Source organism: Setaria italica, chromosome IX, assembly GCF_000263155.2.
Source record: "Setaria italica strain Yugu1 chromosome IX, Setaria_italica_v2.0, whole genome shotgun sequence".
Classification (NCBI taxonomy): Eukaryota; Viridiplantae; Streptophyta; class Magnoliopsida; order Poales; family Poaceae; genus Setaria; species Setaria italica.
In genome coordinates, this window is record NC_028458.1 from 12653017 (window position 1) to 12678815 (window position 25799).

Below are 25799 nucleotides of genomic sequence, written 5' to 3' on the forward strand. Positions count from 1 at the left end.
TAGCTATTGAACTAGCCTAGTGATGGAGTTATTTTTTATCCAAAAAGATTCCTCGAATTCTATTATAGAAACTAAGTCGGCATCGTTTTACTGACCATCATCCTCTAGGAAATATTATAGCACATGCTACTGCCAAGAGTACCCCAAAAGAACACCTTCACACACCAAACAGTAGAAAAAGTGACCTAACACATTGCCAAAAAAAAGGACTCCACTGCCGGCATATCATGACCATTTATTTGGAACCAACAATGGTATATAAATATTACAAGCAGTTCATTGTAACTAATGGTGAAAATCTGCTACTACCTTTTCTCGTTTTTCTTTGAAACCAATGCTAGAGTTAGGGTTTAGGATTCTTGAAAAAAATAATAGAGATATAGTCATTGCCATGTTATCTCCGAGGCCAGCAGTGAGCAAACTCATTGTGACCTACTGGACCGGACTTGAGAAAATCTCATGGCTACACGTCCTCTCTCTCTCTCTCCTAGATCCATACATCAACCCTAAGGAGAGGAACCCAATGAAAGCTTTGACCTTTGTTCCCCAACCCATACATGTGCCATCGAGAGACTGCCTTCCTTCTCATTCCTTGCACCACAAGCAAAAGACTAATGGAGGCTTCATTCACTACAAGAAACTCATTCACTTCAGGTTATTTTTAATAATGGCATAAGTGGATAACTTAGATGCAAATATATGATTACTTTTGGTATGTTTATAATGGCATAAGTAAATAATTAGATGAATATTATGAGGTTACTTTATTTTTTTATAATGGCAGAGGTGAGTAGTTTAGATACAAAGGTTAATTTAGACTTTTTAAATGATAGAGGTGGGTATTTTTTAGAAAGCTTAGTATAGATCCAATGACTGTTACTCCCTCCGGCTCTTTTTACATGTCACATTTGGTTTGTCCTAAGTCAAACTTATCCAACTTTGACCAAATTTATCGAAAAATATAACATCTTTAATACCAAATATATGCACCGTCAAAATATATTCCATGGTGAATTCAATGAAACAAATTTGATATATTGGATCAAGCAAGTGAGAAAATAAGAGGAGGGGAACAGGTCTCCTCTACAGCTATGGTGCCACCACCAATGCAGGACAATGGAGGCAGCAGCGGGATTCATGGAAGAACTGGCTGTCGAGTGTCTATTATGTCTGTCGAGTGTCTATTATGTCTGGTGGTAGGATTTTGAGGCAAGATCTAGAGGCAAGTTATAACTACATATCCAAGTACAGTAGTCTAGCTAGTGATGGGACTCATGGGTGGGAGAGCCCAACCAAAGATAAGAGCGTAGCACCAAGATCCATTATCGGTTGTTTTCTGCAACACCAACCTTTGGAGGGGAGGCAAATGGATAACTGATACCAACCGATCACATAATGCCAGAGGTCAATATATTTTAGCAATGTTAGTTTGGAACATAGAATTCATGAATTACATAGTAGTGTAAGCATCTTCGTCCTTCCCATCTCCTTTTTGCTTACGCTGACTCCATCTAATTTCCAGATGGACTCTAGAAGTCTTTCAAATTGATTGATATAAATTTCAAGGTAAAAAAATTAAATTAATTCTTGTAAATTTGAGATTGGTATATGAAAACTTTATAATCCATTTTGGAAAAACTCTCCAATAGATTCAAACAACTTTTAAATTGACCCATAAAAATTTAAAATAATTTGAAAACTTTCGAATAGATATTACTTGAGAAAACATAGAAATCTAGGTACTCCCTCCGTACCATTATGTTTTAGACATCTCCAACCAGATCGATGAAATTAAGGAAAGCATGTAACTAATCTTTTGCCCTTCGTTCATTCATCTTGGCTCATTGTCGTTCATCACAAACGCCTATTCGCTGCCCCATCCCACCATATGAGCCTCATCATGCCAGCCACTACTCCCTTTGCCTCCCTGACTGAACTCCTCCTACTGTCACTCCCTCCACCACGGCCTTGGTGTCGTACTGGTGGGGCGAACAAGTTAATAATGGTGTTGGATGACATGGGTACTACTGTGGCAGAGGTGTGAAGGGAGTATCTAGTTCCTCTCGGGAAATGAAAATGTCCTTCCTCCCAGTAACACCGATCGAGAAGCATGAGATTCTTACATGAACTGATGCGGATGTGGCAGTGGCTCTGGATGTGCCTGAGCACAGCATTGCACTACAAGGGACAGTCGAAGAGCAGTCTATGAACTGAAACCTTGAACGGGATGAGGAGCTCGAGGTGGCGAAGCTCATAGCAAGGAGAGGTTGGGGCTTCAAGAGGAAGATGATGGCGGCAGCAGCTTCGACTTCAGCCTCTAGGCACTGTGTTCATAGCGGCTTAGATAGGGGTAGCACAACATATTTGGTGGTGGGAGGCATGGACGGCAACGGCGGAAGTTGAGGGAGAAGTCACAAACAGCGATGGCGGAGGCAGATGGGAGCAAACGCTCAACCGAAGGGGAAAATGAGAAACAACTTTTCCCTGTACAACTAGCATCAAACATTTTTAGTCCTTCTAATTTGAATTACTGGTGTCAGATACAATTATATGGAGGGAGTTTTTTTTAAAAAAAAAAAGAGGACTCCATAAAAGGTATAACCACAAGAATACCAAAAACATCATCATAATCTATCTTGCAATATTTGCATTTACAACATCAAACTCTTCTCAACCTAGTAAGATCCTCTTCCAAATGGACAAAAAATCTACCTAGTAACATAGAGCAAAAAAAATTGATATTTACTGTGGTGCGACTTACTTTGAAAGAAAATAATTTTCTACCTTTCCAGAAGGTCCTGCACAAACCCACCATGGCTACCAAGATAGTAGTATTCCACTAAGATTTAGCAAACCTACTAGTATCTAGTAACAAGTTTACAAGCATATCAGCTAGCCATGTTCATGGGCTGGGTTCTGCAGTTTTAGGCGGTTAGCAACCCAACCTATTTGCACGTGAATTGGTCCCACTTGAGTATGGTTTGCATGGGTTTGCAGCGGGTTAAATAATTGACTGGGTTGGATTGACCTAGAGCAACTTTAAGTTTACACACGGAATAGCTACCATTGTTTGCATGCTAGAGTTGGATCTACATACCCTTGGACAGGCCTTAGTTTTGCTTTGTCGATATTTTTTTGCATTGCATCTTTTTTTGTTCTTTTGCCTGCAAATAGTTTTTGTATAAATATTTTCTCAAATGGAGCAACTCGATATTCTCAAATATTTTTAGATTATTATGTCGGAACCATACCTATTAACTTCTAGGCGAAACACTAACATTTAATGTGAAGTAGAATTTATTCAGTCCAATATTAATTTAATTTAACACAAATTCTTGAATGTATAAATGAAAAGAAACAGGAAAATAAATTAGTTCAGTTCATTATTAACATTAATATGAATTTCAAGAACATCAAATTGATTAACCTGTAAATCCAATTGTTGTAGCATTTGGACATGCTTTAATAAAAAAGTTATTCTTCAAACGTAGTGAAATAAGCAGTAAAACAGGCAAACATATTTCTCATAATAGTTTATTATTACACTCTGGAACTTTCTGTCTATAATATGTAAATTTGGCTAAGTTGTTATAAGCATGGCATATTAGAGACTAATTGCTCCTCTACGTAACATGGTCATTTCATAAGATACGTAGCATCTTGTCTCTAGATCTAAGGACAAAATACTTCCTTGATATTTACTCTAGATCTGTATACTTCTTGTAAAGATTCAATATATTTTTTTAGCATAAAATCTTCAATCTTAATGGTGAATACCTCACAAATTTAACTGTTATTCTTATTTTGTTGATAGAGTTACGTCCTTCCTGTGCATACTTTACAACTAGGTTAACTATGTGTGCATGGCACCTCACATCTTTGATACAATTCCCTTCCAATCTTTACACACTCCCTTCAACTAGTCAATTAAATTGTTATTAGAGGTAGCATTTCAGTGGTGATTGTGAATATCCAATGAATACCCTACTTGAATAAGCATATAATATCTTGATACTGTGACTCTAGAAGGGGAGTTCAAATCCTGGTTGTAATACTTTGGAATATCTTTTGAACCATACACCTTCAATAGATTTGAAAGGTACTTTGCAACAATCTTCAACGTTTAAAGAATGCTGGTGTGTGTCCCTTTATTCTTTCTTTGCAAGTCCTGACCCTTCAGTGTCTCTTTGAGAAACTAGAGACACAAGCAAGCGTAGAAGCCGGCCATGCTTAGCATGGAAGGGTCAAGAGTGGAGATCGACCCTTGAATGCATCAGATGTTGGCATCCAGCTCCATGGTGACAAGCTGTGACGAGTTCACGTTCATATCAAGGCACCTAGCCGTTGAGGCAACAACTTCACACAACCCTTGCAGTGCTTGCACGGCCTCCGCCTCAAGGCCTCAGGCAACGCCATCATGTGACATCACCGTTGTCGCCACCCTTTCTTTCCTTTTTTCTATTTCTTTTTGTTATTTCTCTTTTCATCGGTTCTATTGCTTTGTATGTGATGCCATGTTTCAGTGAGATTCTAAGGTTGAACCCAGAAACTGGCTAAGCGATTCGTGTTTTGTCCGCCCCACGTATCGGCCTATCAGTTAGCCGGGATGATGGTTCCATCCAAGTTGAGTGCGTACTCTATGCAGTTTTTCAACTTCACCAGGTTGTGGTGAGACCGCCTCCATCAAGTGCACTATGAGGCCAGTCTCAGTGCACAGTTAACAAGATTGTGTCTGTTGGTTTTTATAGGGATGAAACTCATCTCTCGTACGATAAAACTTCCCCCCTCCTCTATCCTTATAACTACCTTGCCAAGTCATGAGCAACCGGGGCTAAAGATGGTCTTTAGTCCCAGGTGGAATAATCGGGACTAAAGCTGGAACCTTTAGTCCCAATTGGAAATCCAGTCTCTTTGCGGTTTTCTGACCGGAACTAAAGTCCAACCGGAACTAAAGTCCAATTTGTGATGTAGTATAAAATTTAATAACATGAAATTTCTTACCGAGACTGACCTGAGGAGATTCGCAGGTGTACCAACTACCAAGAGAAAAAATTAAGTATAGTAAGTAGTAAAATGGTTGCATATCTTTGCTAGTAAATCCATTTTCCATTGGCATTCGGTGAACCTTGGATAATTCTCTTGCCCCTTCTTTGCTTTCCTCTTTACCGTTGGGGCAAAAGGGTGTCCCCATCTGGCATCACCGGCTTGGATACACTGGAAACAGCAGAGAGAGGGACAGTTGGATCTTGCATTCTGCAATGATAGTGCAGGGGCACTGGCAGAACGGCAGCACAGAGCAGGCCGACAGCTCACGAGTCCAGAGGATCCAATGAATTTGTTCTATTCATACTAGGGGAAAAGGCATAAAGAGGAGGAGTAAATATTCTGTCCTGAAAGGAAATCAAAGCATGGCATCTTCACCATCTCCTACTGGTGAAGCAAAGCCAAATTTCTACTCCTGCAACCTGTGTATATAAGACAAGCCTGCAAGACACGAGCAGGCAGAAGAAAAGGGGAAGCTCTCACCCTTGCTTGCTTATCCTTGGAGCAAGAGGCTGCAAAAAGGAGAGCCAAGCAAATTGTCTACTGAAGGAAAAGGTATCTTGAATTCGTCAGATATATCATCTGTTTTGTTTTGAAGAAAAAAATTTGTCAGATTTCTCGACGTTGCATATATAATTGCATCTCTACGTTCCTACCATAAGCTGTTTTTCCCTGCTTCCGTTCTGTTAGATGTATAAGAAAATGGTAGGAACATTTCTAAAATAATAAGAAGAAGATTTTACGAGGAACTGTTCTGTCGATCTATTAGCAGACGAGAGTCTTCGTTCTGCTGTTCTGTTCCATTGGAATGGGACAACAGTCCAGGAATTCTAAAGAATACAGTTCTGCTGGTATCCCGAATAATCTAACTGATCTGCTCTGATATATATGCAAATTAAACAGTCTTTCATTTCTGCTTGTTCTGGCTGCAGGTCCTGCCATGGGTTCCAAGGATGACGCGCCAACATGGGCGGACCAGTGGGGCTCCGGCGACGACGGGAGCAGCAACGGCAAGGCGGACGATAGCAAGAAGACGGTGGCCGGCAACGTGAAGGCGGCGGCTTCGGAGGGGTTCGTGAAGGCCAAGGCGGCGGCGCTGGTGGGGGCGAGCAAGGTCAAGTCCGGGACGAGCAGCGGCATCAAGTGGGTGAAGGAGCAGTACCAGAAGAGGGCATCCAAGTGAGCTGATGCGGCGGTCATGTACTGAGCAATAGATTTTCTCTTGCGTGTGGGCTTTTCTGCTTTTGGGATGGCTAGTTTGGATGAGCTTGTAAGCCAGCGGGCTTTCTTATGATTTTGAGTGGTTTTAGACTAGTCAAGATGATTTTTGCACAGTTCATGCTCTCTCAGGCATATAGATGAGAGATCGATTACGGTCAGTGTCAGTGGCGGAGGAGGAGGGGGGGCACATGCACGCCCCCCATGTCAAATTTCTAAAAGAAAAATCAAATTTGTACTTAAATTTTAAATATTTTTAAATTTGAATGTTTAACTATGTCATTGCTTCCGGTAAAAGTGCATGTGCCGTCAACCATAGTAGCTTTCCCTTTGTCCATGAATCTACATAGAAGAGAATAAAAGAACATGACACAGGGCGTGAATTTTTGGGTACCCAACATTTTCTCCTCTAATAATATCAAATTAAAAATCATACGATTTTTTCAATATCAGATTCAAAATTTGGTAATTTTTCGGATATTGGTTTCGAATCCAAGGAGAGCAGTACAAGTCGTATGTTGGATAATTTTAATAGGGGGTGAATCCCAAATTTGGATGGTTGTATACTCGTCGAGTCGTCGTATCGGGATACCATTCATTAGGTATACCCTGCAGGCCCAGTTTAAATAAGGAGCATCATATCATTGACGCCGTGGGCCTGGTCTGAGTTGATCGTGTAGTAACCAACAATCGGCCCAAAATTAGTTGAAGCCAATAGTCGCCCACACAACACAACAGAAGCAAAGCGGCTAACGGCGGCGAGCTCGTCCCCATGGCGACGCGCTAAGCTCCATCCAGGGCGAGGAGCGGCTGTTCAAGCCCGGTCATTGCAAAGCGGCGCAGCCATCCTAGGGTGCTGGGTGCAGAGTTCGCGTCGTCCGTCAATCATATAAGCAGCACCAATCCCAATCTCAGTGATACAGCAATTGCCTTTCTCCAGCTTCAGATGTCAGCAAGGGCCTATGATTGGAATTAAAGCCTACGGTTTAGATCTCAACTCTCCCTCTCCAAAAATGCCATTAATATGTTTTTGGCTTCTTTTCTGAATGCAAGAATGAGGTCGGTAATGCCTTTCCGAGGTCTGTGTTCTGCCTAAGACCTTAGGTTGTTGAGGATTGAATTATGGAACGGATTCGTTCATTGAAGGGAATGAGTGGATCCGGTTATGTCAAGGGTTTCGTTCCAGAGATTAAGACATGAGGATTGATTCCGGGTCGCTAAGAGGCTGGAATAACCAAAACGGGCTGAAATACGGGCTGGAATAGAATCAAGGCTGGCTCTATTCCGGTTCGAATAGAACGGTTATTCTGTGTTAGTCTATGTTAGGTCGGATTTTAATCGGGTCAAATCAATCCGTGTGGAATAAATCTCATTCCGAGCTGTTCCGAGAGAACCGAACGAGGCCTAAGTCAGTAATAAAATGTGGAACGCATCTAATTCCTACAGTGTTGAAATCAACAATTCAAAGTTCGTGTTAGCTCTGTGACAGGAACTTCGAAATTTAGAACTTGCTGGTAGATTTGGCATCGTTGTTGAACTTGCACTAATTCCGTCTCATGTGTTTTGTAGTGTTGGTATTCTTAATAAAAAAACAAATCAGTGGTTTTGACAGTTATTTATATGAAAAGCAAGAGAAGATTTCCATTTCATTCAGTAATGTCCTTTACTATTTAATAATATGTCTGGCAGCTTTCCTGGATTATAACTTTCTATGTATACCAACTCAACCGAAGCTAAGATGGATACCAACCTACTGCTTGTTGGCAATATATGTATGATATTTTGAGAACAGTAGCAATTGATATACAAGACTTACTCTGTAAAACTCTGTTTTGGGCCCAGCAAGCCTGCAGTATTTCTATATCAAGATTTTCTTTTGTACATCAAAGAGCAATCCAAGGGTACTACAGGAACTAATGTTCAGGTACAGCAAAGCAGATCATATAGTATCATTTTCATCACCGGCCTGGGGACTGCAGGAATCATTCTCTGTGTATGATGGAAAGACTTACGGCAAATCATAGGTGTGAAGCAATGGACAGCCTATGTATGATCTGAAAGAAAAATTACATGTCAACTTATTTTGGTCCAATGCATTGTCCATCAATGTAAACTACACCGATGATTGCAATCTTTGGCCTGTCAAGTTCATCGTCACGACACCGCTCAATCAGCCGCGAACCACAGTTGCAGATTGAAAGTCTTTTTAGAGATGGTGGCAGGCCGTTCTCTGGCAATGCTTCAATAGCCGGACAGTTCTCCACGCACAGTTCTTCCAACACAGGAAGCGTGCACAAGTTCTCTGGTAGCCTCGACATTTCCCTACAGTTCCTAATGCTGAGGACCTGCAGCCTCTCAAGCCATGTAAAGTCAGATGAATCAGCAAAGAATGTGTCACATCCATCAATCTCTAGGATCTCAAGAGAAGGAAGCTGATCAAACATGCTTAATCTTAGGATCAGTGTGTTCTCCAGGTGAAGGTTGTACACATTGAGCAGGGAGCTCAACCAATCCAACTGCTCTATTTTGCTGACCTCATCACTTCTTACATGAGAGCACCCTGTTATTCTCAGGTTCCAAACCGAGAAGAGGATCGGATCCTCGTCCACCCATCCACCCTGCACAACGAAGCATTCACTGATCTCCATTGTTCGCACCGATGTGTGGAACTTGTCGACGAGCATCTTGGGGCAGTCATACAGGGAGATATCCCTCAACGCAGTAAGATCTTTGAACCCATCAGGGATGTCACAGATGACATTGTCACAGTTCTTGATTGAAAGAAACTCAAGGGACTTCAGGAGGTGCTGCTGCTGAAGCAGGCTAGTTGCTAGCGACCTCAGCCTGTGACACTGATGAACTCGTAATGTGGTGAGCCCTGATGTCCATCTACCATGTTTTGATGTTGCCTCCAAGGCTTCTTCTGCTGATGGTTGCTTGTCAATAATCCTTGGCAGCATCTCGAGACCAACATTCTCGATGATCATGATAGTGAGTGAAAGGGGAAGGTCAGGAAAGGTTGTCAGCTTTGGGCAGCTCCTTATCTCGAGCTCACAAAGACATGGAAATGCCATACTTCTTGATTTTGAGGTTTCTGTCAACCATTCTGTGCAATGCAGCGCGCCTTCAAAGATGAGTCTCTTGAGCTTCAGAAACGATTCTTGGTCTGATCGTTGAGGGATAGCACTCACTTTGGTGATAGAAGGCATCCTTCTGATCTCCAGGACCTCAAGGCTTGGCAGTACATGCAGAGGAGGCAGGGTCTTACAGTTCATGCAGTCAATTAAGTACATCGATGTCACATTCGACAAGGAACCAGAGGGCTTCGTCATCCAAGATGGGTATTTGACGCCTCGATACCCCATAATTTCCAGACTCCTTAGGTTGTCATGTGGTTGCAAGCACTCAAGCAACTCTTCATCCTTTGAGATCTCTTTGGTTTGGCCATCACAGCTACTCCATGACAACTGCAGTGCACTCAGGTACTGCATTCCCTTCAGCATGCCCTTGCTGACCTCACTAACATCAACCTGACGGAGATCCCTGATGTGAAGTTTTCCTCGCAGTTGAGTCATTTGTCGCAAGGTGTCGATGTGCATGCTACCACCAACACAGAATACATCCAATTGTTGCAAATTCGAGAGACCCTTCATGTCACCTGTGCTTGAAAGGAACACCTCACTTGCATACAAATGCTTCAGGTGAATCAAACTTGTAATGCCATTGGGAGGTTGCAAAGAAGGAGAATTGCTGCGGACATCCAACACTTGGAGGTTGTAAAGCTGGCATACTGTCTCTGGAATGTCAATTATTTTGTTTCCTGACAAGTTGAGATAACGGAGGTGTTGGAGTTGGCCGATCTCTGGAGGCAAATATGTTATGTTTGCGCCTGACAGGCCAAGGACTCTCATGCTCTTGGTCATGGAGAAGATGTGAGCCAAAACATCCAGAAAATCATCCGATTCACTGAGATCTGCGTGGAACAGAATTGTGCGAACTCGGTACAGGAAATGATGATCAGGGGAAGGCGAAACCTGCAACTCCAAATCCTTCTTCAGCTTGGACAGGTTACTTGTCCTGATCGTCAGGTGACGAACTTCCCGTGGGACATCTCCTGAGCTTTCAGTGATAGTGAAGAATCGGCTTGTTGCAACTGCTCGTGCAAGCTCTTGCATCCAACTGTGGATGACATACCTGTTACTTCCAATAGGCTGAAAGAAGCACCTATGAACCAGTTCATCAAAGAGCTCACCGCCGATGTCCTCCAGCCTCATGGCCTCACGATCAGAGTATATCAGTCCCTGTGACACCCACATGTTCACCAATTCTTCCTTTCTGAACACATAGTCATCTGAGAAGACTGCACAATATGCAAAACACTGCTTGAGGCGGGGATCGAGATGGCGATAGCTCAGCCACAATGCCGGTGAGATCCCGCAGACATCTTGGCTCTCCCACAGCTTGTCTTCCAGCACGTTTCTCCAGTGATCCTCATCGTCCCTCCGGAAGTACAGCGCCCGCCCGATCGCCTGTGCTGGTAACGGCAGGCCAGCCATCTTCTTCGCTAATTCTGAAGCAATTTGCTCCATTGGTGACAACTCCTCCTCATCCTCCTCGACGTCATCCCAGTCGTCCCCCAACAGAGTGCATTCTTCGGTATCCTCTGTGCTGCCAAATGCGAAATGCTTGAACATCTTCCAGTAATCATCGGATCCTAGAGGGCCCAGGGTTAACACCGGCATGGTGCCGATTGCTGTCGCAACAGTCTCAGACCGAGTTGTCACGATGATCAAGCTCCTCCTAGCCGCCGGTTTCAGCACCTCCATTAGATCCCCCCGCTGGTCTTCGACGACGTCGGTGATGCCATCAAGCACAAGCAGGAACCTCTTGCCTGTCAGCTCCTTGTGCAGAAGCTCCCTGGCGTCACCGTCGTCACGATCATGGCCGGCAACCGCGTGGACCATCTGATCCATGAGCTGCCTCCTTAGCCGGAACGCGCCAGAGACGTGCACCCACATCCGCACGGCGAACTCGGCCCTGGCGACCTCGTGGTGGAAGATGAACCGCACGAGCGCCGTCTTGCCGATGCCGGCGTGACCGGCGACAGGAAGGACGCCGATGCCTAGGCGGTAGTGCGGATCCTCGCCGAACCTCACATCCTGCAAGATCTGCTCCACCTCGGCTTCTCTCCCGAAGATGTCATCCTGTTCGGTTTCCTCCGTCTGCCCCGACACGACGGTGGCGTAGTTCCTCTGCGGCGCGGCGTGCTCGTACATGGACGCGCACCTGTACGCCGCTTGCGCCATGGTCTCGAGCGCTTGTCGTAGTCCGTGCAGATCGACGCCGCTGATCTTGGACTTGGAGCTTTTGCCATGGCCGCCGGCTGCGGCAACGGCATTTCTCGGCGGGCTGAAGCAGAGCAAGAACCTGAGCGGGCTGCGCGGCTTCCGCGCCACGGCGGTGGCGGCGGCGGCCAGGCGCGCCTTCTCGGCGCCCGCGCCGTCCCTCGCCACGCCCGGGGCGGCGGGCTCGACGTCGTCGAGGGCGTCGTCCGCGGCGTAGGCGGCGTCGAGCAGCTCCTGCAGGGCTCGCCCGCCGAGGTCGACGGCGCCGGCGTCGGCGGCGTCCAGCACGCGCCACACGGACGGGAGGAGGCCCTCGAGGCGGCGCAGGTGTCCCGCGGCGGCCTCGTCGAGCTCGGACAGCAGCTCGAGGCCCTTGCGGATGAGGCGGGCGAGCACGGCGGCGACGAAGCCGGACGCCGACCATCCCACCGTGGACGGCAGCGGTAGCATCGTCCCGGCGGGCTGCGGCGGCGCCATTGGGGTGGTTGCGTGATGTGTTCTTTGGCGGGAGTGCTCGGGTGGTGGAAGATCGGTGGAAGAAATGGTTTTGTGTAAGAAATGGAGGAAAGGCAGCTGTTCTGGAAAAAAAAAACAGAGAGAAAGAAAAGTCGCCGGTGGCCGGACGACGTGCGTGCACGTACGCGCGGCGAAAGGGTCGCCAGAGTTTGGACAATATCTTCAAGTTGAAAGTTGGGAGGTGCACATAAATGGGTTGTTGGGCTGCCTTGGAGGATGATTTTACACTGCAAAGTTCATGATCCAGCATGGTAAGTTGGTAACATTAGCTGGCCTGTTCCTTCCATTAGGGGGGAAAAAGGAAAAAGTGTTGGGCTGATCTGACAGCCGGACTGTACAAACAGCCGTTGAAATGAGCTCAAACACAATGGCTATTTTGTACGTCGTACTACATCCCTGACACGGTCTGTATAAAACTTTGCCTACCCATGTAGGTCGTAATCAGTCTACTAACATCAATAATCTTGTATTGTCAATCTACATATTTTTTATAAGTTGATGGTTAAAGTTAAAGAGGTATGACTTACAATTCTAATGGCCTGTTTGGATACACCCTCATAAACTTTAGGACACTCATAAAGTACAGGAGCTAGAAATTAGTAGTCCTAAAATTTATGAGTGGGCTGTTTGGATGGGATCATAATCTTTAGGATGTTAGAGGGGAAATGACTTTTGTACCCCTAATTACTCCACCCCTGCTCCGTTTCTAGCGCCGTGGAGAGAGAAGGGGAGGGGCAAGAGGGGTAAATGATGGGTTGGGGACCACTTTTAGGAGAAAAATGACCCATTATGATGGTTCGGTCCTCCTAATGAAAAGAGCACTCCTAAACATTATGAATGCACTTTTATGAGATATGTTTGGATGCACAAGTCCTAAAAATGGACTAAAAGTGAAGTCCTAAAGATTATGAGTGTGTATCCAAACAGGCCCTAAGCTACGAAGTATGTACCAGCAGCTACCTGATAATCGGCTAACCCGCAAGCAACCCACCTATCAAAATGGAGGTCCTAGTACCCCAAGACGCATGTCGCGGTCAATCAGCTCATCAGCTGTCTTATGATTTTCATTTTTAGGCCTCATTCGTTTTCACCGGATTGCTCGGAACGAGGTCCATTCCGGATGGTTTGAAGTGGCCCGATTTGAAACCAGACTTGCATTGAAAGTGTTGTTTGTTTTAGTCTGACCTGGAACGAAAATCGGCCTGGATTGGAATACTTCTACATTAGATGACCCGGATTGAAACCATACCTCCTCACCCCTGAAATGAATCCTGACCAGATTGAGTGACACGGGTGGAATCACTTAAACCGGACCTAGAAGTAATCCTGGCAGGAATCCAATCCCGGTGAAACGAATGAGGCCTTAATTGAATCCTCTCTCCCTCCGCCCGGTTGAAGTTTTCATTTCAAAAGTTTAAGAAACATTCAACTAGAATTACAAATTATTCGCTCTACGCGGGTCGCTTTGGTGTGGTCTTTTGAAAGAAGCAGGGGGGCAATCATCAGGGAGGGAAGGAAGGGTCGCAGGAGCCAAGGGGTCACCATTAGGAGAAGGCTGAACGCCTATGGCAATGTGCTTCGTAGTGCTGGAGAATGGTGCCCGCTCCAGCAGGTGATGACCCATTGTTTCCAAAAGTTTTGTTAGTCTTTCAAATGGTTCGTTTGATTTTTATAAAATTCATTTACAATTTCGTTAGTATACACCAATATATTAAAGCTCCTTACTATACTGTTCAGGTGGGTCTATGTGAGACCCATGTACTATTTAGGTGGAACTCACGATTCATTGAGTGGGTTCCATGATTAAAAAAATTAATACGTTCCATTCAGCAAGTATGGAAGGTCTCAAGTTACTGTAAAGATTGACAGTTAGATCTTATATTGTAAGAGTACCTTCTAGAAATATTTATCTCTATGTTGTGTTCCCTACGGTTCTATTGAGTGGGTTCTATGAGTAAAAAATTATGTTTTTCTCATTCATCGAGCGGGAAAATCTCAAGTTACTGTAACAAATTTAATAGAGATGTTATGTCCCTGTCATTCTGCCTCGTAAACAGAAGCTAACACCGTTTTAACTGATTTTTTTCCCAAGACAATAATTCGGAACGGGCGCGCAAGGCGCCGATCCGCCTAGTTTTAATTAATGTTTCCAAGCTCTGCTGAATTTTCAAAGTAGTAATCGAATTTAAATTCCAAAGGTCATTTCGTTAAAACCAATTTCTGGATGTGGAACTCGCGAGACGGTGGATGAGAATCTAGACCTGAGCTTTTCGGACAGGGCCAACGAAAGGCCCGTTAGCCCACCCCAATGCTCAGGTTTAACAGCCCGATCCTAGCGCGCACTGAAAATAGTGCACGGCCCAGCCTAACTTGGGCCCAAATTCACAGGTCCAATAGAGTTATCGGGCAGGCCGGGCTAGGCCTATTTTGCTTAGGTCAGGATCTAATAAAGTTCTTTTTATTCATTATTACTGATGGCGCTCGATAACAGTTTTGGGCTATGGAGACTAATATTTTAGGGCTTCAATGCCACGCTGTTGCTTACTCATACTACATTGCCCATGACCTGTTGTGTATTCATACTACATTCGGTTGTTCAGGAGATTGATAAATATATGAGATAATACTTTGAACAGTGATTTCTATTAAACATAGATTTCGTAAAGATAAGAAATAGATATTTTGAAAAAAAATTATTCATGATGAATTCAGTAGAATATATCTTACACTGTCAATCCGCATAACTCTTTTTATATTGATGGTCAAGTGTAATTTTTTTTCCAAACACATGTACTACCCAGCACAATATACCATAATAGCTGAAGTTGTTGGCTCAAGTGGCCCAATTATAGTTGTAGTTGGTGGATTTAGTACCACATTAAAAGTTTAGAGGGAGGGTGAGGACTAGCTTATAATCCTTGTCATTCCAAACATAGCACCTCCGGGCTAATCCTTTTACACGAATCAAGAACATAAGTGTAAGAGAGATACTATACGTATGCGGGCTCATTCCACGTGAGCAGCTAAGCCGTAAACAGACTTTAAAGTGGGGTGTTACACTAACGTATAGGTATGCAAGCTCACCTATATAGACACACGCATGCACATCGCTATAAATGCCTAAAAAAAACGGGCTAGCAGATTTTTACTGGGACGACCACATGTGCTTATTGTCGGAGGCTCGAATACGGGTGGATAAGTTTTACCACAATAGACCTAATCAACTTAGGTAGATTAGCAAAGTTAAAAATTATTGACTAGCGTGAATCTTAAGGCTACACTTTGAAATCGAAGAAGCGCGTATCAAAGAACAGGTGCCGCTTAAGAATATTTTCCTTTATTTTTTGAATCAGAGGTGGCTTAAGTTGAGAGCATCCATCCTGAGCACAAAAAATACTGTTGGCTTTGTTGACATTAATAAGCTTCGATCCTAACCCAGTCAGCTTACGCACAAAACAATAGTATACACTAAACAGCAGGCGTATGTGCGTGATTGGGTCCAAAATCCTCGATGTCAATAGACGTCCGCATAGGCCGGCCGCGCCACCGCCACTTCTCCCAGCGACAACCCGGAACCCCCGGCGCCGCGCATCGTCTAGCGCTTGTGGATATGGAAAACGACGAGCTGGGAGATCGATCCTCGCCGTCCCTGCCGCGACGAGGTGACCCCGCTCGGCAGCCGATCGACGAACTCGACAAGCGCATCGCTTTCGGATATACCGAGCCCCCCGGCCACCTGACCTTCGTTGATGTTATCACCACGCTTGCCGCTTGTTCCTCGCACATCTTTGGATCCACATGGACGCCACGGCGTATTTAAATCACTCGTCAGCTCGCGGCAGCTCGGCACGAGCATCAGTTGCGCCAGCAGCAAGCTGCACTTGCCACTAGAGGTAGCAGAGAAGACCAAAGGTGTGCAGCGGTAGTTTCAAAGAAGCTGCGGCGGCGGCCATGAGCAAGCCGCGGGCGCTGCAGGACCTGATGATGGCCGTGGAAGCCGGCCATGTCGTCGACAACGACAAGCTCCTGGCGCCGCGGCGCTCGAGCAGCCATGGCCAGGGCCGGAAGAGCGCGCCGATGCCGGCGCCGGCGGTGGCGGAGGCCTGCTCGGACACGAGCTTCGAGTTCAGCGCCGTGGTGAGCTACAGCTCGGCGTCGCCCGCCAGCATGGTGTTCTTGGACGGCCAGCTCCGGGCGCACCAGTTCCCCGCCGTGCGGTCGCCCTCCGCGGCGGGCACGGCGGGCAGCAGCCAGGCGGCGTCCCCGGTGCGGCGGCGGAGCGCGTCCACTGGCAGCAGCGGCGCCGGGGCGGCAGGGGTGACGACGACAGGGAGCAAGAAGCGCGTCAGCTTCGCGGAGGACGGCGCGGCCAAGGCCGCCGCCGCCGGCGGCGGCCAGGGGAAGAAGAGCGGCGGCTTGCTAGGGTGCATGGGGTCGGCCTGCGGGTCGTCGCGCAACGAGGTGGTGGAGCCGGCCAGGAACGCCAACCGCAAGGTGGTGGCCGTTTGATCGGTTAATTGGTTGGATTTGGAATTTTGGATTTTTAGTGGATGATCTATATATCTTGCGGACGCACGATCATGCAAGCATGCGTGATTGTGCTAGTTCATCGTGAAATCCTATGGCACGTGATTAAAATCACACCTTTTATCATACTTTTTTTTTTTAAAATTTCCGTCTACCTCTCGATCCTCATCCTCTAAGCCTATCATGCGTGTATTTGCATAGAAATACATTCGCACATGTTCTTAATTTCCTTTTCTATTCATAAAATATTTTTTCCCCACCTTCATAGATGCCACGATGTCCCACCTATTGCAAAATGTAACTTTGTGCAGCCCACATTGACAGATGCCACATGTCCCGTCTTGCTCGTGTCAACCATCACATATTTTTTTCCTCGAGAAAACATAGAAGAAATATGTTTTCTCGAGACCAATTTGTATGGTTGTTTGCATGTTTTACAACTTATTAGATTACTCCCACTGTTCCCTTTTGATAGACCTATTTCATCCTAGCACAATGATCAAGGAGAATGAACTCTGATTATCATCTAATGAATCATGTCATTATGTACTCCTCGTTATCATATACATGCACCTCGGTATCGATATCATCATATACATTGTACCAATTATTTTTATAGAGGTTGAACAGTCAGCTGTGTCAAACACAAGACACACAACTCAAATAGGACTATCAAAAAGAGAAAAGTTGCAATAGTTGGGCTGCCCATGCGGCCGTGTGCCCGTGTTTGAGTTCGTACGCGCCTGGGCCCATTTCAGCAAGGCCAGGTTGTTCGGCTGCACCGCTGCACGAGATGACGAGAGTAGTTAGGCGCAGGGCAGGCAGTTCAGACGAGCACTCACAGATTTGGCGGAGGCTTGGGCCTTGGGGCCCAAATAGCCTAAACTTTTTTATTTTGCGAGTACAAATGGCCTAAACTTTCTTGGCATGACTATACCATTTCTTAGGCTTGGCCATACACTTGCTGTTTGGCAATTCGGCCCGTTTATACACAGTAGAATGGTGACCAACCCACTTAGTCCGGAATGGGTTCCGGTATTCGAGCGCGCTCCATTTCAGCCCAGAAATCGCCCGCTTTGTGAGAGAAACAAAATCGTCACAACAACAGAGTAGCTATTTTTTTTTAAAAAAAACAACAGCACGGATATTCTTAGAACAAAGCTTTTGATAAAATAATTATTCTGTTACAGTCAGTTTGGCAGGGCTCCGGCTCCGGCTCCGGGCGCTTACCGAAGCACGGAGGAGCCGGAGCCGCACCAAACGGCATTGACCGCGGAGCCATTTTTTGGCACATTTGGGAGGAGCCGGAGCCGTTTTAGGCCTGCATGGAGGAGCCCAAAAAAGTGGCTCCGCGGCTCCGGCTCCGGCTCCGCACGAGGAGCCCCACGCGAGGAGCCCTGCCAAACTCGCCCTTAGTATTTCATTTACGTGATACAAAAGTATACTCTTTACCTTTTTTTTCAAATTCGAATCTACGACGGGCCCGCCCTTTTTTCTGTACATCTCTTCAGCCTTTTCTGTACAGATTGCGAAACGCCAACTATTTGTTGCTTTTGACATTGGACGACACAACAACAACATTGCTCTACAAAACAGTACTATGTGTATGATGTGGCGGTACTCTTTCTAGAATCTAGAAACCGGAGTGGAATTTGCATCTGCGCTCCGCCAGGTATCTTTTACGTGCAGGCCCCGTCAGGGGAGCAGTTTTCAACCGGAGATCGTCCGCCGCTGTCAGTACGCATGTCTCTGTCGGCTTGAGGTCAGTGCGGGCGTGTCTTTGTGGCGATTAAAGAGTCCACCACATGCAAGAATTTCTCAACTGCTCATGTCTAGAAAAACTTTACCGGTGAAGCCAGGATTTCGAGCCTCATCAGCTGCCACTAGATTTGGCAGTTTATCTCACGAGCAGGGAGAGATAGAGCTCATGTGAAGAGCGTGGGAAGAGGTCGAAGCGCCTCCAAGTCATGGCGCACGGCCCACAACAATTATTCACTCCTACTGACAAAAGTATAAGACCAGTATCTTGTAAGTACGAATTTAATGACATCAACATTGTTCTACAAAAATAGTACTATGCATATGATTGTTTACCAAAGACTTGCCCGAAATGCAGAAATGCCTCCTAGTCCTAGAAGCAAGTAACAACCATGCATCGTGTTGCGTTTTTTCTCCTGCAGCGTGTCAGCCATGTCCATACCACCGCTAGAATTTTTAATGCACCTCCGCAACTACCCGGAGAAGCCAGCGACTGGCCGAAACCGCACAGTGAGCAGAGCACCTACTACTGGTAGTTTCTATTTTTATTCAGCTTCAAACAAGGAAGTTTCATGGGAAAACTCGCAATAATAATCCACACAAAAAATACAAACATTCGACGACAGTGCGCGGCAGCCCCGGACGATAAATTCGCCGCCCGCCTGGCCCCAGCAAAGCAAAGGCCGCAGCGATAACCCCACGGTTGCCTTCGCCTATCCGAGACACCCCTGCCGCCCAAGAACGGCTCGCCGAGGCGCTCCGTGTCTGTGGCCGCCGCCTATAGCAGCAGCGGCGGCATAGCCGCGGCTCCGCCATCGTCCATGGCCGGCGGAGGCGGGGACGAGCACGGCGGTGGGTCGGGGGGCCGGCTGGAGAGCATCCTGACGGACGCGTCGTCGCCGTGGACGCGTCGCGCGTGGGCGGCGGGCGGCATCGAGCTGCGGCTGCTGGCGCGGCTCGCGGCGCCGGCGGTGGTCATGTACATGATCAACTACCTCATGTCCATGTCCACGCAGATCTTCTCCGGCCACCTCGGCAACCTCGAGCTCGCCGCCGCCTCGCTGGGGAACACGGGCATCCAGATGTTCGCCTACGGCCTCATGGTGCGCCCCTCTCTCGCCCTTCTCCAGATTCCCATCTCGCGTTCTGATTAGACTTTACCATGGATAGCCATTTTGTTTTTCCGGATTGGCCAGGAAAACAACAGGACATTTCTTTTTCCTGATCGAACCGCTTGCACGTCGTCTGTCACATTAACAAGAGTTAGGGATGTTTGATACCCCTGCTAACCATCTGTCACATCATGTTTGATACGGGAGTATTAAACTTAGTCTAATTACAAAACTAATTGCACAGATGGAGTCTAATTCGCGAGACGAATCTAGCCTAATTAGTCCATAATTTGACAACGTCGTGCTACAGTAACTATTTGCTAATAATAGATTAATTAATCTTAATAGATTCGCTTCATCTGTGCAATTAGTTTTATAATTAGCTCATGTTTAGTTCTTCTAATTAGCATTCGAACATCCGATGTACCTTGCTAAAATCCGATGTGCTTTAACACTCATGTTTAGTTCTCCTGATCAGGATGTTCGATCAGCGTTCGAACATCCGATGTACCCTGCTAAAATTCGAAGTGCTTCTGGTAAAGTTTAGCTTTAGCTCTCGTCCAGGAAAAATCCAGAACGCCGCCAGATAAGGACAACGCTAGGTTCTGACTTTTGACCAACATGCACACCCCTGATGATGGCTCTCCAAAATAATTGAAGGAGGAGTATTATTATCGGAGCACGAGTTCCTCTCGCTCTCGTCTTAGTCTAGTGTATGACTGTATGTGGACTTGTGGAGTGCTACGAGAACTAGTCGTGTGCGTGGCCGCTGAGAGAACTCTGATTCCTTATCCCAACCTCCGGCGAGCGAGCAGCAGAGCGGCACCACCCGCTCGCTAACCGGCCGGCCGGCGGCCGACGAGACGAGGCGTGTGCGGTTGCTGGGGCAGCCACGTAACAATCCAGATCCAGCTGAGGGCTGACCAGCTGACGAGGCCTGTCGCTCTGCTGGACTGCTACTGCTACGGTACAGTACAATGCTTACAAGCATGGGCCGGTCCGCCGGCAGTGTGTCATGGGCTCAGGCTCACGGCCGTGGCTTCTTTTCTTCTAGCTCCATCGTAACGTCCTCCCGAAATTCGTTAATTCCTAGAGGGTCTCTCTCGAATTTTGTTTGCCTGATGAACGAGGCAGATTTTGAGATCACGAATTGTTGAGGCGAGGCAAAGCGAACGTGCTGCCGAGTCAGAGACCCGGCGGCGCCGCTCGTGTAACGACGACGAGGAGGAGGAGGACGACGACGATACATATACAGGCCGCGGGATAAAACACAGGGGCGGTCACCGTCGTGGACGTTGCCGTCGATGTTTCCAGTGGCTCTCGGTGGCCGGCCCCCTCGTAGCGCACCAAACGTTAGGATCTGGAGGTTTCCCTTGACTCTCTCTCCAAGCGGAACAAAAAGGATGATGCAGAAATGATTACACCTGCACATTATATATATGTGCTCACGCGGGCGCGGCCATGTATTTTTTACAAAATAATTTCCATATTCTATGATTCTATAATTACCGGAATTTATATGCCTCTCTGAATTTTTAATTGACATTTTGTTCAGATATTTATTCCACATGGTCCTCGTTTTTTCTTAAAAAAAACCCTGCATCGAAATCCGCATCGCACAATCAAATAATTAGTCTGTCTGCAAATGGACCTTGTTTAAAATAAGCCTACTGTCTGTTGATGATTTATTTGTAGCTCTAGAAACAATCATGTTGCTGCTTGGTGTGGGGTGTGCCCATGGGCCTGCATCTCCGTCGGCTTGCTTGCTTAGTTGGCTTTTGGGCCTTATAATACTGACAATATTATGGAGTCGGCCCAAGTCTGTTTAAATTCATCCCTTGTGATTCAGGGTCAGGGGCCACCCAAAATCAATAGCCGAATGTTTCTTTTCTAACCACCTGATGGAACGAACAATCATAGATTTCAGTGTTCATTTCATCCCTGCATCATTTGCAATTTGCAGCTGGGCATGGGCAGTGCGGTGGAAACACTCTGCGGCCAGGCCTACGGCGCCCAGAAGTACGAGATGCTGGGCATCTACCTGCAACGCTCCGCCGTGCTCCTGTGCGGCACGGGAATCCCCCTAGCCGTCATCTACGCCTTCTCCGAGCCGATCCTGGTGCTCCTGGGACAGTCACCGGAGATCGCCCGCGCCGCGTCCATCTTCGTCTACGGCCTGATCCCGCAGATCTTCGCCTACGCCATCAACTTCCCCATCCAGAAGTTCATGCAGGCGCAGAGCATCGTGCTCCCGAGCGCCTACATCTCCACCGGCACGCTCCTGCTGCACGTGCTGCTGAGCTGGGTCGTCGTCTACAAGGCCGGCCTGGGGCTGCTGGGAGCCTCCCTGGCGCTCAGCATGAGCTGGTGGGTCATCGTCGCCGCGCAGTTCGCGTACATCGTGATGAGCCCCAAGTGCCGGCACACCTGGACTGGGTTCAGCTTCCAGGCGTTCTCGGGCCTGTGGGACTTCCTCAAGCTCTCGGCCGCGTCTGCATTGATGCTCTGCCTCGAGACCTGGTACTTCCAGGTCTTGGTGCTCATTGCTGGGTTGCTCCCGAACCCTGAGCTCGCCTTGGATGCGCTCTCCGTATGGTGAGAAATACTATTCTTCCCATCATTCTACCATATCCCCTGTGATTTACAGCTCCAGCTAGAAATTAAGTCAGCAACTTTTGTGTTGACTTCTTCTTGTCATCTGCAGCATGACTATTTCAGGGTGGGTGTTTATGATTTCAGTAGGATTCAACGCCGCTGCGAGGTTCGCGTCTCAACGAAACTGCAGCTGAAAATTTATGCATGGGTTGAGTATGGGAGTTTCTAACTTACGTTGATCCTGACGTCTGAACCTTTTTCCAGTGTCAGAGTGAGCAATGAGCTTGGTGCCGGCAACCCAAAATCTGCATATTTTTCAGTGTGGGTCGTGACTGCGGTCTCTACACTAATCACCATCATCCTTAGCATTGTGATCCTCTGCCTGCGCAACTACGTCAGCTACTTGTTCACGGAGGGTGAGGTGGTCTCAAACGCCGTGGCAGACCTCTGCCCGCTGCTTGCCATCACGATCATCCTCAATGGAATCCAGCCTGTTCTGTCAGGTTAGATTTTAGATACTTTTTTTGCAATGTTATGAAATTTTAATTTAGTTATCGCATAATCTAAACAAAGAGGCCTCTCGATTTAGATTAAATTGAGAGCCCTCCTATTTTCGAAGGGAAGAATATGTCGGAAAGAAATAAAGACCAAAATAGGGGAAAAACGAAGAAGGTAACAATCAAATTGAAGAAGTAACAAATCGAATCGGAGCTCGAACTCCGGTGACCTTCGTGTTAGGGCCGGGCTTGGGGGTAGGGGTTAGGGTTTCGGGGGTTGGGGATTGAGGTTGGGGAGGGGGAGGTGGTCTGTTCCTGTTGGGTCTAAAGGAATGGTCGGGGGAGGTTGCCGGACCGGCGATGGTGTCGATGTGTGGGCGGGACGGCAGGAAGGTGCCATCGCCGTCCCATCATTATGGTGGAGGATGGTGGATGGGCAGTGCCGGCTGTGGGGGCTCATTGCTCTGCTCAGATTATGGTGCGAGCTGTAGGCCCAGCGGCGGCAGCGCCGGAGCCGGAAGAGGCGGGGGAGCTCATCCTAATAGAGTAGAGCATGGGAGGAACGGGAGGGAGAAGTGGAGGTGGTAGGGGAGAGGGAGGGGAGGGGAGAGCGTTTCTCGCCGGCGTCGCCTCCGACACCGGCAATGGGGAAGCTGGTGGCAGGGTGGGGCGGGCAGGCATGATTCGTCGTTGTGGAGTCACGGGCGGAGAAGGAGCGGTGCGAGGAGGAAGATGACGGGATGGGTTTTTTTTCCCGTGGGAGGCTGGGAGCGGGTAAGGAGGGGGGCTCTATGCGGAGTCTTATGTGTAGACCCGGTGTATCCACCTCCTTTAATTATTGTGTAGTCGATATTTAGTACTCCCTTCGTTTCAAATTATAAGTCATTTCAACTTTTTTGGAGGCTCAAAGCATCTCAAGTTTGACTAAATTTATACAATAAAGTACTAACATTCATGATATCAAATAAAAGTACCATTAGTTTCTTCATTAAATATATTTTCATAATATATCTATTCGGTGCCATAAACTTTTGTGATCCTCTCTATAATTTTGGTCAAACATAAAATGATTTGACTCTCTAAGAAAGTTGGAATGACTTCTAATTTGGAATGGAGGGAGTAGTAATAAGCATAGCATAAAAACCCTTCTTTACCCATTGTCTAATAAACATGTGGTGGACAAGTGATTACCATCTCTTTCATTCTTAATTTAACTTTGAGTGCCAAATGTGGAGCAGAAACCAACAACATCTTGGTAACCACAGACATACTGATGATATTTTGATCGAAAATGGATGGCGATTTGAACATTTCTAACAAGTGAATAATTAACATAGGTGTCGCTGTTGGGTGTGGATGGCAACAATTCGTAGCCTACGTGAACATCGGCTGTTACTACGTAGTTGGTGTTCCCCTTGGCGCCCTTCTCGGGTTTGTCTTCAAGCTTGGTGTAAAGGTAATGTAACCACACACATAACGTTTTTACTTTGTACCATATTATCAACTCTAAAGACGTCACTTGTGTCCTGACAGGGTATTTGGGGTGGTATGATTGGAGGAACTGTCATGCAGACGGCCATTTTGTTGTGGGTCACCTTGAGAACTGATTGGAGCAAAGAGGTAGCCATTACTGAAATTTACAGAAGAAAGATAAAATTTTCATTTCCATTTTGTATCAGGTGTCCATTATCCACAATTACAAATTTAAGCTACCTTCGGTCCCAAGATCTGAACTAATTAACTTTTTGGGTGGCGTAAGCATAAATTTGTTAGTTGGAGAAATTTTGCAGTACCCTTTACTCCCATATGTAGTAGGTACAAGGACTCTTACAGGCCCTTTTATGGAAAATTATGTGGTGGGTACGCTATTTTAGCCAATCTATATGTTGGATTAAAAGGTTTGGATGACCTAGAAGGACCATTAGGTATAAAAAAAAGAGTTATCGTAAAAACTCACCACTTGCAACCCATTAGGTTTACAACACAAACTTTTAGTACCTTCAATATAGGAAAGTGTGGCTACAAGATTCTTTTCTATCATCCAATCACTTATGGTTCCGACATAAAACATTGGATGGTGCAATTTACCAGATTGGGTACATTGTGAATTTGTCGTGAATTTGTGATTGAAGAACCTTAATTTACTCCTTTGCAGTACTGTAGATGAGTTATCAATCTATGCATACATGTTACATATTACCTCCGTCAACATGTACAGTTAACTTTATTGTTGGTACTGTGTTTTCTGCTTGGATAATCTTTTAGGTAGAAGAAGCACAGAAGAGGTTGAACAAATGGGAGGATAAGAAGACGGAGCCCCTTCTTGCGGGGGTCAGCAATGGCAATTAACTGAAACTTCACTATCCATCATCAATCATGCACGATGGACCCTGCAAATCTTTCCCCGGAGTGTTTAGATTTTTTTTTACAGTATCAGTGATATCAAGCGCTGAGAAATGGCATACATTGAGAAGCAGTGTACTCACATGTGACTAATTTAGTGAGGCAGAAAGGAACCGAGGTATCTTGTATGGTTGAGTCAGAGAATTCGAGGCCTACACTGGAGTCGACAATTTAAAATTTCAAAATCGTATATGATCGGATGGACCCTGAAGCAAACTAGGTAGTTGGAAGAGTGCTATAGCTAGACGGAAGCTTTGTAGTTTGGGGTGTTCTAACTCCTGAACATTTTTCCGATGCGAGTCAGCATTTTTCGATTGGGTATGGTGCACCGGATAGGCTAAGAAACAATATCTTGGTGCATTTGTCGAGTTAGGTGATGGCAGTATCGGAACGGTGCAGTAGGTAAAAGAAATGGTGAGATGTGTGTGTGTGCATATGGATGAACATTACAAGTGTCCGCTCAAAAAATGTAGAGAAGCAAGATGGTGTACATAACATAAATAAAATAGTTGTATGTATAATAAGTTTCACGTAGAGTGCACAATAACGCACCCGACCGGCTCTCGCACTGAGGGGTGTTTGATACTTAAGTGCTAAACTTTACAAATGTCATATCAGATGTTCGGATGCTAATTAGGATTAAACATGAGCTAATTATAAAACTAATTGCAGAACCTCTGTGCTAATTCGCGAGATGAATCTAGCCTAATTAATCCATTATTAGCAAATGGCTACTGTAGCACCACGTTGTCAAATTATGGACTAATTAGGCTTAGGGGGTGTTT

At 46.3% G+C, this 25799-nt stretch overlaps 3 protein-coding genes across 3 annotated transcripts; 2 read left to right on the forward strand and 1 right to left on the reverse strand.

The window, feature by feature from the left end:
• Positions 1-5390: 5390 nt before the first annotated feature.
• LOC101765390 lies at positions 5391-6558 on the forward strand. Its single transcript, XM_004982477.4, has 2 exons — positions 5391-5598; positions 5976-6558. The coding sequence occupies exon 2, from the start codon at positions 5984-5986 to the stop codon at positions 6224-6226; it is 243 nt and encodes an 80-aa protein (XP_004982534.1). The 5' UTR covers positions 5391-5598; positions 5976-5983; the 3' UTR covers positions 6227-6558.
• Positions 6559-8081: 1523 nt separating this feature from the next.
• LOC101773113 (putative disease resistance protein At3g14460) lies at positions 8082-12083 on the reverse strand. The gene has a single exon (XM_004986353.2). The coding sequence runs from the start codon at positions 12081-12083 to the stop codon at positions 8340-8342; it is 3744 nt and encodes a 1247-aa protein (XP_004986410.1). The 3' UTR covers positions 8082-8339.
• Positions 12084-19040: 6957 nt separating this feature from the next.
• On the forward strand, positions 19041-25532 carry LOC101765796 (protein DETOXIFICATION 40). Its single transcript, XM_004982478.4, has 7 exons — positions 19041-19510; positions 21483-22114; positions 22224-22280; positions 22379-22617; positions 23949-24067; positions 24145-24231; positions 24877-25532. Exons 1-7 carry the CDS (start codon positions 19229-19231, stop codon positions 24958-24960), a joined length of 1500 nt encoding a protein of 499 aa, XP_004982535.1. The 5' UTR covers positions 19041-19228; the 3' UTR covers positions 24961-25532.
• The last annotated feature ends 267 nt before the right edge of the window (positions 25533-25799 follow it).